The following is a 16,262-nucleotide window of genomic DNA, read 5'->3' as shown; positions in this document are numbered from 1 at the left end:
CTTTTTGTGTTGTTTGCTTTCCAAACTATCTTCCCTTACAGCGTTTTGGAACGTGTCTGCAGGCCAGATTAAACCTCTTTTTCATAATTCCAGTAATGTAGAACAAACATTAATCTGTTTCAGTTTGGTGGATGTGGCATCCCGCAAGATTGAGAAATCCTCAGCTTTTACATCACCTGAGACCTTCACCTTCCATCCTGGGTAGCAGCCAGTTTGATGTGGGGGGAAATATGTTAGAGGCAGAACAGAGCTATCCAGAGCTGTGGAATGGTACAGTGTTAGGTAGAGCACACCATTCCTCCACATATAGCCCCAAAGATGGAGCCAACAAAAGGGCTGGATACACAAGGGGAATGCAGGGGTCTAAGTGTCTTTTATAGGTGTCTAAGGTTAACATTTGGGCATTAGTGTCATTCATAGTCTCTCCACCTAACCTTGTCAGCACTTAGATTTCTGCTGTTGGTCACGGGCACACCAAACGGTTGTAAAGTGCTCAGTGTCCAGCTTGCACATAAGCACCCTGCAGGATGATAACACCTGTGTTTGCTTATCTGCCTTCTTGCAGAGCTGGACTAATGAGACATGGTCTGAGCACATCTAATCGACCCACAAAACACACCAGGAGGAGGAAGTGGTGATGGTGCCAGTCACATTGCCCCCCCACCCCAACCATTTTATCTAATGGATCTGGGAGACCCATATTCCTTCTTCCTGAAGGAATTTCAACCTGTGTCCCCAGCAGTAAGCTATTACAGTCATACCCGTGCCCTCTTCTTTCTGTCCCCACCAAAATATTTAAGTGTTGCATGAACAATGAAACAGCTCCAACAGGATGTTGAGACCACCTTATCCTGGAATATTTAGTAGCCAGGTGGCTAGAACACACTTGTATGAGATAAGTGCTCAAGTCCTTTTGGACAGAGAAGGGATTTGACTGGATCACCCATATTCCTATTATTTGCATTACCCATGGGGTTACTGGGTGCAAACAGCACACTAGTATTACTGTCACTGTCTTAAGAGACATGATACCTCCCCAGCTTTTAAAGGGGAGTAAATGATTTCCTACTGAATAGCTTAGGTGTTTCCAGTTTCTTAAGCACCTAACTATCCCGGAACAGTTCAGGGTAGCTGAAGTGGTGGAAATGGATGCTGTGAATTGCAGTAGGTAGCAGGGTGTTTAATTCCCCTTGTGGCTTTAGTTCTAGGTAGCTTAAAGCTGCTTTTGCTGCTTTTTCTTCCCATCAGTTACTCTGGGGTAGCTCCAGATCTGCTCTCTGTAGTTAATATGCCCTGAATAAATATGTAGTTGAACACAAACTACTCCTAGAAATTAAGGAGTTAAAGGCAATATATAGCCATTTGATAGGCTGCATTTCTCTAGTTACAAAATACATTCTCCATTTGACCTGCAACCTTGATTTCACATTATGGGAATTCCAAAGGTGTTTGCTCCTCTGCTTGTATAATTAGCCAAGCCATTTTCATGTGCATCAATCACATGGCTGATGAGCAGAAAAATAGTAATAATTTTTATCTAACAGAATACTGGAGTAAGTCCAGTGAAATGGTGTAAAACTGAATACTAAAATGAAGCCCGATTTACATTTTCCATGCAGAACATGACAGAAGACCAATTAGGGACATGCATAAATAGTCTTTTCACCCTTAAAAGATTACTCCCTTGCTAACAGGAAATATGCTCATAATAGTTTTGAAAGGCAGGCAAATGATGTTAAAAGGTAACTTTTTGTATAAATATTAACAGATGATTCTGGTTATGATTGCCAATAGCAGTCTTTTGCAGATTCTTAATTAGACAATTATAAAGTCTTTTGACATGAATAGGTGTCAAGTCCTGCAGTTATATTCTGAGCATTGTAAAGTGTTTGAAGAAACTGAAGGTAGCTGGGGTATGCTGTAAACTATGGCAACTCTCAATCCCCTGGTTTAAGCCCAGATTTATTTTTCAGAGCTTAGTTCCTTGATGGAATTAACCACTTAATAGCACTTATACTCACCAAACTATGTATCTGAGACTGATTCCTTTCATACGCAATGTAACTTCATTCATAGTCTTGCTTTAGATTCATATCTGTGAAAGGGAACTTTTCTAGGATGAAAATTGTAAATTTAAATGCCTCTGATATTGCTCACTAATAACGAAATAAAAATATTTCTGCTTCATAAGCACAGTAAATGTGTGTGTGTGGGGGGGTGGGGAATGAACCATGAAGTAATGAGTTACTTCAGAAGCAACTTTTATTTCTTCTAGTATTTTGACACTGTACTTGCTATGAAAATGAGCACATCTGAGACCAGGCATAAGATAGTGTAACATAGATAGAAAAATTATCTTATGTAGCCTAAAAAAATAAATCAGGACCATATTTATAAGTAAACCATGTCTTTTGTAAATTTCAAATGTAAGTTGAACAGAAAATACAGTCTATTAGATATTTCCTTCTGATAACTAATATAAGATTGATATTTAGCACTGTGGCATTTTGGGATATATTCCGAATATATTCTAGAAAACAGGAAACAGAGGGTAAAAATTGCACAGACAAGTAGGAGGCAAAGGGAAAGAAAAATAGTTGAGCAAGCTGAACTGACCCATGAATACTTCTAATGTTTTTTGTTTTTGCGGGGGGGGTGCGGTGGCGTTTCATTTTGTTTTTGAATGAAATTCAGGTTAAAGGAAAGTGGACATTTTTGCCTGGCTTTCTGGTGTACAGCAGCTTCTTTCTGAATCGGAGTCATATATTACTACATCAAACACACATGCTTCATAACATGCTGAAATTGAGTCTTATTATAGTGATAATCATTATTGTTCTTCTTAACGTCTTTGGAAAATAATTAAACATTACTGTTCTTCTGTGACAAAGTTCTCTATAGCCATTAGAAAGAGATTTGAGGGTCTGATGCAATTTAGTAAATTACTGTACAATTAACATTTTTCTGCAGTGAAGTAAAGTAGACAGTAGTTAAGCATACTTACAGAATGTTCTGTGAAGTTACTTATTCCATACAGCATCTTGAGAAACTCATCGAAGCCAGCTGCTAGCAGTTTTGTTCCAATATTGTTTTTGTTTTTCAGGCTGATGTTCCTCAGGGAGTGATACGGGTGCAAGCGCCTCATCTTTCAAAAGTTTCCATGGCAATACAGCTGACAGAAGAACTAAAAGCCAGTGATATAGTAGCCAGGTTTCTCAGTCAGAAAAGGTAGAGACCCTTTTTTGTTTGTCTAGCATTTCCAGATAAGTGGCTTTTTGTATTGCATAACAAGAAGAATTTTTTAAACTAGTTTGACTGTTAAGGTGAGTACTCTGATCTCTTGAGTTAAATTTAGCCTATTGAAATAAATGTTTGATGAATTAACTACTTTTTTATGTTTAGTTTGTCCCAAGAAATGCTTCTTACGCTCCTTATCATGAACCCTGGCATCTTAAAACCTTCAGGAGTATGCCAAATGCGGTGTGTGGTTAAAGAATTAATTGCTGTTTAGTCAGCTGGGTTAAGAACTGCATTCACGGACCCAGAAAGTTTTTATATCTTCCCATGGGAAATTTAGTAGTGAGCTCTAAGACAAAAAGCCTAAGAACTTAAGAAATAGGGGGAAAAAAAGAAGATAACATTTTAGGAAAATACATTAACTATAAAAATATACAGATATGCAAATATGTTAATATGAGAGAAACACACATGCATACATCTAAAGAAATAGCTGTATTTGGGGCTGATACCAGTCTCATTGAAATCAAAGGAAAAAACTATTACCTTAGCTGGCCTTTGGATCAGTTCCTTTAAGTGTGTGTATGTGTGTGTGTGTGTGTGTGTGTGTGTGTGCACGTGCGTGAATTGGAAGAAGGAGTGTTAGGGAAAGAGAGAAAAATGATGTATTGCAGTTTCTATATCAGTTATGTAATTATTTGTGATAGTACAACAGTGTGATTTTACTGGATAAGATGATGAACTCCTTCATAAAAAAACAGGTTTTCAAGGCAATAAGTTCCTGTTGAACTGCAGCAATCTAGTCACAATCATGGGAAGATTTTTTTCTCACCTCTAGTTCTGCAGAAAAAATGGTTTGCACATCTTTTAGTTGGAAAGAAAAAAAAAAGATTAAAATTGTGGCTTCCTGAACACACTTGTAAAGCTATAGCAGTAATAGGAAGTATACAGTAGAAGTACCTTGTTTTGCAACAACGGTTAAAAAAAAATGTCAGTATGGAGCCTGATACCATTAAATCAGGCAAATGTGAACGTCCACTAAAGGGATTATTTTTATTCTTTTCTAACAATCTCAGTTTCTTTTAATCCAATTCACATTTCTTCCATATACTTCATTATGCACAATTATTCATTTGCTTCATTATACAGATACAGTATTATTGTTCACTTCTGTGTGTTACTAAAGCCCCCTCTACATGTTATAGGTATCACACAATTAGCTGGTTAATTGTTCAGTTACCATGAGACCAGCTACATGTGCAAAGTACCTATCACACCATAAGAAGCTGCAACCAGCTGTAAAGGTAGATCTTGAAAATGTGTACTAATTTTATAACTGGTTGCTATTGAGCTTTAATTTGCACTTTTTAACAGGGTCTTCCTTTGGCTGGAGGCCTGTCAGCTGTGGGTTCCCAGCCGGAGGGGTGGCCTCTGCTCAGCCAGGACTGAGGGGATTCTCAGCCCCAGCAGATACCGATCTGGGTCCCGACAGCACCCTGCAGAAGCTGGCTCCCTGGAGCTTGTTTCCTGGTGCTGGGGGACACCTGGGTCCTGGCAGTCATGGAGTATGACTACAATCTCCCAGCTCCTGGGGTGCAGGAAACACCCAGGCCTGGGAGACGGCATCTGTCATGGTCTCCCAACCCCAAGGGGTACAGGAAACCCTTGGGGCTGGAAGATTGTAGCAGCCACAGGGTGTGTGCGGCACTCCTGGAAGTGGGGCTGAGGGGCTTCCCAGTTGCAGGAGCTTGTTTCTTGCTGGTGCAGGTCAAGCCTGGATTAGACTCTCCTGAACTGACAATAAGGCACAGTGGGATCTAATACACAATCTCACAGTCACACATCCTGCTAGCATAATTGTGTGGATCATGCATTAGATCCCATTGTGCCTTTTCCTGCACATGTAGAAGGGACGTAAATAGGGCAATTTTGGTATATTGTCAGTTTTGTTAACTAGCATAGTATCTCATTTAAGTGATCTGATTGCATGCTGTTTTGGCAGCACAGGTAATCATTTTGTTTTGTTCATAACAGTGGAGTTGTCTCATCTCTCCAGAAGGAGGAGGTTTTCCTGTATGAAATTGGAGGAAATATCGGTAAGATCGTTTCTCAAAATCTTCTCTTACTGAAGTGAGATTCTTTGAGCCTAATTTTGCTGCTGTTTGCACACACACAACCCCTATTTGTTGCGTGTTGTAAATGGGTCAAGAATTGATAATGGGGTTGACTCATTCACATTGGATGCATCTACATGTTCATTAATGCACCATAGTTACTGCACACTAGGTTTAGTACTTGGTTAACCAAGCACTAAATCAATGCACACTAATGTACACTACTGTACAGTAGCACTGGCACATAGGTTTTTAGTGATGCTTACTGCGCAGTAGTTTAATGCTACTGCACAGTAGTGTATTAGCACACTACTTTGTAGTGTTATTAGGTAGTTAGCATCTCATATAGATGTGCCCACTGTGTTCATCAGAAGGTCTCAGGATCTCTGGTCACAGAAGCTGCTTATAGACACAACCTTCCCCCCTCACCCAAAACGGTGCTTTACTTTAAACTCAGTGCACCCCTGTGCTTTTTCGGTGCTATTATCTAATACCCAATTAAATCAGCTTTAGATAAAAGCACCAAAAAGCCTTGCTGAAGCACATGATCTATGCAGACACTGCAGAACCTGGGTGAACTAACCCACTGCTTCTTCTGGTAAAGTGTCGTGTTTTGTTTTTTTTCACAATTGTCAGCAGCCATAATGCTCCCAGAAAGCTAGCAGGTGCAACTTAAAAAGTGACTGATCAAGAGGAAGCTGAAACTAGAGTATTGACATCCAGAAGACTTGCTTATTTGGCACATTTTTAACACATCTGGAGTCTTGTCTAGAAAGCTGGTGCCCCCACTGAAGAATGCAGAGCTAATGGTTTCAGGTGCAGGTGTGCACATTATACCACAGCACTCTGTCACAGATACATTGGGCCCAGAATCTTTAGGGAGATACCTAACTGTTCATGGAGATCTGCCAAGTTATATTTCTTTATTTGCATTTATTTCAAAAGGGCCTGTTTCCATTATATGATAGTTTTACATAAAAGGCATCCCCCAGACAGGCACTCCCCATCCACTCCTCTGTTTTCAAGACTGCCTGCTTGAAGAATCAGAATCTGTTTCCTTCCTGCCACATCAATTAGGAAACTGAATCCTTGAAGGGGTGAGTTTTGCAGCACATCCTTCCATATGTAGCAGAGGCAGATTTCATGTCCTTTGAATAGACTGTTCTGTCCCAGCCCGTATAAGCTGTACCATGGTTTCTGAGCTGGTAACTGAAGTTCCACTGGGAGGTAGACATTGAAATACCCCCCCACCTGGGCCACGTTGAGATTAATAGTTCGGGACCACTGCCCCTAGAATTGGACCCAGAAGTGGGCAGGCAGCCAAAGCAGAGTTCAGTTCATCACCAGGTAGGCTGCTGAAAGCTCTAACACTTTCATACTAGGCATTAGATGTATTTTATAACAAAAATCTAACCCGAAAGTGAAAAAATGGGTTTTCTCTGGCAGAAAAAGTTTCTGCAAACTCCTTTCCAGCCAGTGCCATAGCAAGGAGGTGGGGGAGCAAGCAGGGCAACCACCCCAGGCACCGAAGGGAAGGGGCACCAATAGGCATTGACCATGGCAGGGTGTGGGACAGAGCTGCGAGCGGCTTTGTAGGGATGGGGGAAGGGTAGCTCCCGCCGCTGTGTGCACTCCCAGGCAAGCATGGGGGGGCATGTGCACCCCAGATCTTTGTGCAGGGCAAGGATGGGCTGCAGGCTTTACCCTGGATGCCAGACATCATTGCTCTGGCACTATTTCCAGGCATAAATGAGGAAAGGGGGTTTTGAACACTGCTGCTATGCAGCTATGCAAAGGTTCAGCCACAGAGATGAGTCCAGATCTTTATCAGTTGGGGAATAGGAGCCTTTAAATGAAGGCAGTTTTAGGGTTTGTGTTTGTCTGAAGTATTGTTTCTGTTTTGCCCTGGACAAGCCTTTTCAACCATGTTCCTAGTTAACTCTGTCACTTAGGCAACAGGGTGACCTCAGAAAAAAATCAAATATAGAAGTGATATCCTTGGCAAGTTGGTAACAAATATCTCATGTTCTCCCCCAGTGGAAGAGACAGAAGTTGTCAGATTCTTCCAGTTGCTTCTTTCTTAAAAATGATAAATATTATAAGCATGCTGAACAGTCACCCCTTCATAGAAATGGATGATTGAAAAGGACTCTGAGATCTAGTCCCGGGGTGGCCAACTTGCAGCACAGGTGCCACAAGCAACATAGACGGCTTGTGTGTGACATGTGGCAGATTGGGAGGAGTCAGGCAGCACAACAGCATATATGGTAGGAAGTAGAAAGTAGAAAGCAAAGCAGCAAACCAAGCAGGGAGCACAGGGAAGGAATCAGGAAGCCGAGCAGTGCCACTTGGGGAGGGTGCAAAGCTAATTTGTGGCATAGCTGCCAAAAAGTTTCGCCTCCACTGATCTACCATATTTATCTGAATCCAAAACAACTATGAATTTCAGTTGACCCTCCAACAATAAGATTCAAGGCATGGAAAATGTGTAAGTTTGTTATAATTTTCCATGTATAGAACTCAATTATTGTAGGGTCATATTGAATACGTCCCCTTTCCCCTCACAGCTACAGCTGGGGAAACAGTGGCAGGAGGACAAGCTTCGGTGGGGAAGGTGAGCAGCAGCCTGACTGTGTCTATTCTCTGCCTCCTGCCCAACACCTGTCCCTCTTACTGCCCCATACCCCCATGTGTGTCTGACACCTGGTCCCCTGTGGTGCCTGCTGCAGTGCCACCAGGTCTGCCTGTGCCTTCCTCTTAACCCCACCCTGCAGCCTCTGCCCCCCAGTGCTTACCACCAGTTACGGCTCTAGACCCCTTCTAGCCCAGGGCACATACAGCCCTGGGCACAGAGCACAGAGTAGTGCTGGCTCTGGCCCAGGTGTGCTTCATTTTTTTCTCTAATCTAGCATTGTAAGGAGAGTTGCTACATTTTTCATTGAGTGTGGGGTGCCAGATAAACCAAGACCCACACTTGTTCATGTTAAAGGTGCGCCTATATTCTCAATGCCAGTTTAAAGAAGACTGTCTTGTCAGTTCTATACAGCTGTTTTTCCTCTTTTTTTTGGATGAGGCACATTTTGGTTAATCTAGAGCAATATCATTTTTAAAAACAAGGGCCTAGTGTTGTGTTATATGCCAGGTAAATAATGCTAATGCAGTGTGTGAGTACATGAGTATATTGTAGCTTTGTGGGTACATGCCTATAATAGTAATATGTCGTGTCGGTATTCTGTAATATGGTGTAGCTTTCAATGAGTGTTTAAGAGAGAAAACATGCCTCTGTTGAATGTGAAGATGTGGCAAGCTTAAGATTTTCTCTGAAACTCTGTTAAGGAATATGGTGGTATACCAGAAACCTCTTCCCTTTATTGTAAACTTTTGCAATAATTGTAATTTTATCAACTCCCTATACAGTGGAGGCGCATCATACGCGCATTTAACTTATGCGAATTCATCGTACACGTATGCCCTGAAGTGCCGATTGTTTGGATTCAGCCTGCAGCTGCCCCCCCCACAGCGTTGTGCACGGGGCCAGGCAGCTACACTGGGAGCAGCCCTGCTGGGAAGCTGTGCACGCTGGCCGGGCGGGAGTTTGGTGCAGGCTGCCCTGGGTGGGAAGAAGGGACTGTACCACTGGATGGGGGAGGGAGCGGACTGTACCACTGGGCAAGCCCAAGGGTAATTTTGACTATACGCAATTTTCACCTTAAGCACTGCCTTTAGAACCTAACCCCCGTGTAAGACACGACTCCACTGTATTTCCTAATTCTAATTCCTGCATCAAATATTGTAGGTTGAGTAAGAAAAGCTCTCTGACCTTAACCTGCTGGCCAGGCTAACAGCTTGAATCTTTTAATACGTGTTCTGTGTCCTCTTTCTTCTGCTCTTGATTCTTTGTGACACAGCAGACTCACATTGAGCCAGCACAAAGGGAATAATTATCAACACACTAAAGAATATAGTAACATGAGCAGTATTTGTTTTGATTTTTGGTTGTTGCTATTGATTTTGTCCCACTTTACATAAAAAAGTAAGTAGGGAGGGTGACGTCTTCAAAGATTCTGTCTCCAGTGGACTTGTCCAAAGCCCACGGCCCAATAGGACAGAGTAGGAGTTTCACTATAAATGCTGTTGTGGACCATGCCAAGGCTGGGGCTAGGGTTGGGCACTGCAACCACTAGAGCAAGAAGGTGGGGGAGCAAGCAGGGCAACCACCCCAGGCACTGAAGCAAAGGGCACCAATAGGCACTGCCCAGCCATGGCAGGGTGCAGGACAGAGCTGCGAGTGGCTCAGGGTGGAGGTGCAGGGAAGGGGGAAGGGTAGCTCCTGCCACTGTCTGCACTCCCAGGTAAGCATGGGGGGCATGTGCACCCCGGATCTTTGTGCAGGTCAGTGATGGGCTGCAGGCTTTGCCCTGGGCCCTCAACCCTGAGCCCTCAACCTTCCCTTGCAGGCAGTGTGGAGGAGGAGGCTGCCTGATTCAAATGCAGAAGGGACAAAAGGTGGAGATGAGTAGGGTAATGGTGAACAGATTAGAACAAAGAGCTTGTGGGGAAAGCTGAAAGCTGCCATGGGAAAGAGGGAGCCTGGGAAATTGTAACCAGGAACTTGGATTTAGAAGTGCCCTTGCTTTTACTAACCTGTCTTGCTGCCTCTCTAACCTTTGGAATCTTGCTATGTGTATTAACACCTCTTTTATTATGGCTCATGCAGTTACTAGACAGTAAACTAAAATAAAACACTAAGAAAAATAAAAAATGCACTTCTTCTCTCCAAGACTGTCCTATCTCAGTCCAGTAGTATGTGTTACAGTGGAAACAGATGTCACCTGGTATCTCATTTATGCCACCATAAAATGTTTATGGCAGCCCAAATGCTGAGCAAATAGATGTTGATACCCATGTTGCGCTACGTGAAAGGAAAATTAGTGGCATGACAACAGGTGGTCATAGACTCTGCCGTTTAATTGTGGTGGATGTCTGTTACCTCTGTGGTGCTCTCCCTGCTCAGCCAGACCTGTGCTGCAGGTCAGACAGGCACTCCCACACCACAAGCACAGCATCCCCTTCCATGTGTAGTGTGCCTCTGTAGCACCCCTGCAGCACAGGTAGTCCAGCTTCCCCACTCCAGGGCAGGAGCAACTGGCATGAGGGTATGGTGGCCAGTGAGAGCTCATGGGCCACTTGCTAATCATTTGGGGGCCAGCTGTTGGACAGCCTTGTTCTAACTGAACAATAAATAAGGTAATTAGAAACAACCTCACCAGCTAGAGCCCCCAAGTTAACCAAAGAAGAAAAGAATTATTCCTGACTTTAGCCTTCTTTTTGCCCTTTGGGAAGTACCTTGATGGTGAACACAATGCTAAAACCTAAATAGAATGGAAAAGCTTAATCAGCTTTGAAAGTCAATTCACTTTCTTCACATTCATTTAATCACACATCTCTCTTTACCAGGAGAACGCTGCCTTGATGATGACACATACATGAAGGACCTTTACCAACTGAACCCAAATGCTGAGTGGGTTATAAAGCCTAAGAATATTTAAGCTCATAAGGAACTACAGAAGACCAACCTGTGGACTGACTTCATAATACCACGGGTATTTCAAAAAGAAAGTGCTTCCTTTTAGCATTAAAATGCATTGAACTGTTAAAGGGATGTTGTTAAGCCTGTGCAAAAAAAAGACCTACAATGGTTACCAATAAATGTATGCATTTACTCAGTCACCACAAAGTGATATCCAAGATATTATACATTCCTCCACCCATACTTAGAATAAGTGACTGTCTGGTAACTAAAATTAAAATGTCAACTTTTTAATGGCACCCATTGTATCTTGATGATAATCCAGTTTGGTAGGTTTCACTTTTGGTATAACTTCTGCGAATTTTATTTTTTCAAAAAGATGCATCATTTTGTAGCAGGGAGACGCATAATCTGTTTGTGCAAAATAGTGTCTTCATATATTTTTTACAGTGCCTACCACACTGAAGGACCCAGTCTTGTTTGAGACTTCTGGGTGGTACTGTATTGTAAATATTTAACAAAAATGATGATTCCAGAGACTTGAGGTTTTCCCCCTTTGGGCAGGGGGCTGAACTCGATGATCTTCTGAGGTCCCTTCCAGCCCTAATGTCTATAAAATCTATGAAATCTATGAGTCCCAGTAAGATTTATAGAACACAAACTGCAATGCAGTATATCATATTTTAGGAAGTGTGTCCCAAGTTTGTTCACTCTTGGGGTAAATTTTGATGAAAACTGATTAAAAAATAACTTTATAAAAAGTATTTTCTGCCCATCTCTTTTGCTAAAATCTTTTAAATTATTTTTATTAGTATTTTGGTGATTTTACTGTATTCTTGATGCTAAAGGATTTCTAAATGTGACCATATGTCAAAGTGAGTCCATTGGAAAGATGGCCATACTAAGAGTGGAATATTACAATCTGATGTAAAGGCCCACACTCATTTCAGCAGCAATATATAGCCACCTTGCCTACAAGTTTGACTTTTTTCTTAGACTTTTGACATTTTAAAACATTTAGTGAACTGCCAAAAACTCCCAATTACTTATGAACTGCAGAACACAAATGTTTAGGATAAATAAAACAAGAGGGGAGAGTAACTGTGGTCTGAATTTCATACCTAGCAAAATACCAATCCCACCCACAACTTTAGGCTAATTCTTCATTGCAGAGTTAACTTGGGCTGTTAGTCAGGTATTGCCCCTACCATTCACACACCACAAAGCCCTCTCATCTAGTTGTGGTGATGCTTTACACCGGAGCTAACTGGAGTGCTCTGAGGGGGAGTCAGCTGGTCCCTCCTAGTGGATTTAGGCTGAAATTCTTGAACACTGATAGTCCATCTATGTCTTCCCAAAGGTCTCTCTATGTGCCCAGGAAAACAGAAAAGTTTTTCTACAGTAAAAGTTATAGTGCAGATTCAGCTGTGGGTTACAATTCCAGAAGTCATGAAGAGAGCAATACAGTCCTGTATTAAAGCCATTTATATCAACAGCTTGTATATATTGACAAAAAAAAATTCCTAGTCACTTTAAGAATTGTTAGCAAGTCTTTATGGTATATGTTGATGTCAGCATAAACTTTTGCCTGTTTATTTTGACAAATAAGTTGATAACTGAATTGGAAGCCATCCTTTCTCATCATTTATGTTGAGAAACTGTCTAACAAACATTAAGCTCTCCTTAAAATTGTACAGACAACTTCTTGCACTGACTCTGCGGTGCATTTACTGAAGTGTGCTTATATCAAGTGCTGACACCAGGAAACAAATTGTGGTCTGATACAATGCAGTGGGGGTACAGGTACCAGGTCACTGTTCCTTCACATGCAGTGCCTGTGTGTGCTGGCTCATAAGTGCTTTATTTGAGACTTCTGACTGAAAGTCTCAAATGATGCTTTTTATAAGACCTACATTGCAGGAGAAACTAATGAATACTTGAATGAAGACTCCGGTTGAAAAATCTGGAACAAAAATATGCCATTAAAATGGAAAATCAAGAAAAGAAATCTGCTAAAGCTACCCATTTTTGGCATTAGAAATTAGAAATGGCTTTGAGCTTTTAAAGACATTAGATATTTACCAAATAATTATGACATCAATAGCAAAGTGTGGATGACTCGCCAAATGTTCACCCCCGCCCTTAACACATGCATTGAAAGTTTCTAGCCAAAAAATCATGGGCTCATACAGAATATTAAGGACTATTACAAGAAAATTCTTGCCTATGAAAAGTTGGCATCCACTGACAGCAGTGAAGATTTTACTGAAGATGTGCTGGGGCTTTGCACAATCTAAAAAGACAGTTGTGAATGAAACAAGATCATTCCAAAATGCTTTCTGCATGTACATTTTCAGTGATCTAGGTGAAAGAAAATTTTGGAGATTGTCACCAATCACATTGAAGATGATAAAAATGACAGTCTTGTTTGAAGTTCTGGGTTTGGAAGAAGCATTTATTGATTTTTACTAGTAATATGGTTGCTGATGAATAATGCACAGCAGCCCTAAAAATGATTACAGATTCATTGGGATGAGTGTTAACAAGCTGAAGAACAATAGAGCAATGGCAAAAAAGAATCTGTCTGTTCTGGAGAATATACCTTGTCTGTCTTGCAAGTATAACTTCTGACATGTGTGAAGAATTACAGCTACTTTTTGCCCAGTGTAAGCCATCTCACATTACAGAGGTAGCAGTCATATATTTGGACAGATTACAGTCTCTATTGTTTCCCCCATGAAACAGCGTTTAACAAGTGATCGTATTGTTCTCATATTGTTGAGAATTTCTTTGCTGATTGTTTGACTTTTTAAATTTTATTATAGTCTATAAGAACTGCCATTTACTAGATCAGACCTATAGGTCCATTTAGCCCAGTATCCTGCCTCATACAGTGACAAGGAACAGAGGAGGATGCACTGGGCATGTCCAAAATTCTTTACCCCTTGTTCTTGTCCCACGGCAGCTTCCAACCTTCAGAAGTTTAGGAAGTTCCAATTTTGAGACCGTACTCCTACTCACCACAAAAAAACATAAGTGAATCATATTAGTGAGAATTGAATATCCATCATGTTTACTAAACTATCAGTCTGGCAAATATTGCTCATGTTGTTTTCTGGATTGTTTACTTTCTCATTTATAGTTCAGTGGTTTATGTTGACAGCTGGCTATGTCAGCATAAACCTAATAGACAATAATATCAGCACAAGAGGTAGGACTACTAGCCATGGATCCAGTAACTCAAGCTTGATTTTTATGTGGCTATTCACACCCAAGTTTGGCTAATAGGGGCATTTGGAGCCGATCCCCAATATTAATTGCTGTGAAGACATACATACCTCTGAACCTCAATTTTCCACATTAAGTTCATAAGGCATCTTAGACTCGCATCTTAGGGCAAAATTAGGCCTTTAGGGCCTGATTCAAACATCACTGATATCAAAGGAAGCTTTTCTGTTTAGTTTTGGTACAGGCACTAATACTGTAGTGCTATATCTTGTTTCACCTAATAGGCATCTAAATGGCATTTAGGCATGGAAGAGTAATCCTAGCGTTCCTTTCTACTCAAGGCTATGAAATCTGTCAACATGAGAGGTGGGTGGGTTCTTACTATTTAGTCTTAAGGATAAGATGAAGGCATGTTGCAAAAGTAGATATGGTATGGTTTTCAGGAACTCAAGCAAGGCGAAATAGGATTGTGCTTAGACACTTGGCTATACAGGTGCTGCTTAGATAATCGATAGATGGAAGAGAATCTGGAAAATATTATTTACAAGTGAATTTAGCAGGAATGGTCCATTGTCTCATCATCAGCATAGATGATCATTAAAGCTTGGTTATAGATTGTTTTCTATAGAAAGGGGTTTTATATTTTCAGGCAAGTCTGCTGGTGAGTTATCTCACTTTGGTAGGGGACAGAGCACACAGGTAACTGGGTGTCTGCACGCACATTTGCTTTAAAAAAAAAAAAAAAGGAATTAAATATATTGAAGTGAAGAAAGAAGTATTGTTCCCTTGGATTCTGTGTGGCAAACAGCCCTGTGGATAGAACAAAAAGTCTATACTGTAAATAGAAGGAAGAGAATAAGAAACAGAAAATGCTTGCATAAATATTTATGAGGCTAGAATAAAATAAATGTAACTAAAAGTTGTGTAATACAGCGAACTGTGTGTTAATAATGCTTTACTTGTAGTTCTTTAAAAATGTATTACCTGTTACTGGAACTCTAGAGGTTATTTTAATTAAGAACAAAATGCTGATGATAGGATCAGCTCTAAAATATCAGCAGAAAATTATACAGAACTGCCCTGTGGCTATGATGATTTAAATAACTTTGTTGCTGGTTTAGTGCCATTACATTTTTATATTTAAAGAGATCTTTTATAATTATGTTTTTTCTTAATTCTTTTCTCTTTTGAATTATTATACATGTACATAAAACATAAACAAGTTATGCTGTCTAGTTGTTGAATGAACATTTTTTAAAATTCCTTTCTTTATAATGTTTACTGTTTGTAGCTTTGTATATAAAAAGATGTTTCAGATCAAAAGTGGTTTGCTTGTTTTTCCCCCTTATGAAACTACTTAGAATTTTATTATGTTTCATATTTCTTTATCTATTGTTATTATGTGCTCTCTAATAGCTAGCATATAGCCTTAGAGGTTTGAATGCCAATCAAAGATGGTTAGTAAGGATCTTAGTTTAAATAAAAGTAGTTCTCTCTCTCTCTCTAGATAAAGATATATCGTTATCTAGATAGATATATACACACTAGATGAACCTGCACTTTGCTGCAGAAGATTTATTTTGATTTTTAAATTTTTTTATAAACTTTTGTCATAATCATCGTCTTCACTTTATGGTTTATGCATCATTGCCTGTTCCAACTTCAGAAGCTTTCAAACCATCATTTTCATCTGGTTTCTTCTCCTGTAGACTGTAATTGAAATTGTTGACATGGGTGAGCTACCAACCCTCCCCGCACTACCCCCAACCAGGAGGACCAGACCAGAGCCCCTTTAGCCAATGTTTTCACAGTCCCCTAGAAACCTTCATGGCACTTTAACAAGGTAGCAAACATTATTAGATGCACTGTAACTGGTATCTAGGCAACACTGAATCTTGAGCAAAGCATTTACTGAACAGCCCTTCATCGTTATATTACTATGAATTGTGTGTAGGCCAGAAGCGGGAAAATATGGCCCAAGGGCTGGATCTGGGCTGCCAAGCACTTTCATCCAGCCCACAGGGCTCCTCAACAAATTGTACCCCGCCCAGCCCTTCCATCCATGAGGGTGAAAGCGAGGCTCCCACATGTACACGCAGGCCCCAAAACATACCTTACTGCCTGACTCCCATCCTTGTGGGTGGAAGGGCCAT

General features: G+C 40.8%; 1 protein-coding gene across 2 annotated transcripts in view; it reads left to right on the top strand.

Annotated features, from left to right (window-relative positions):
- ARHGAP18 (Rho GTPase activating protein 18) overlaps positions 1-15,432 on the top strand; it is a 162,783-nt gene extending 147,351 nt beyond the window's left edge. For both annotated transcript variants that reach the window (XM_090038910.1, XM_090038901.1), the window contains exons 13-15: positions 3,104-3,228; positions 5,272-5,333; positions 10,809-15,432. In XM_090038910.1, coding sequence (XP_089895036.1) covers positions 3,104-3,228; positions 5,272-5,333; positions 10,809-10,900 — 279 coding nt within the window. In that variant the 3' untranslated portion in view covers positions 10,901-15,432. The remainder of the gene's footprint in view (positions 1-3,103; positions 3,229-5,271; positions 5,334-10,808) is intronic.
- Positions 15,433-16,262: the final 830 nt, after the last annotated feature.

Source organism: Crocodylus siamensis, chromosome 1 (genome assembly GCF_052110815.1).
Source record: "Crocodylus siamensis isolate JL-2025a chromosome 1, ASM5211081v1, whole genome shotgun sequence".
Classification (NCBI taxonomy): Eukaryota; Metazoa; Chordata; order Crocodylia; family Crocodylidae; genus Crocodylus; species Crocodylus siamensis.
This window is presented reverse-complemented; position numbering and strand designations above follow the sequence as displayed.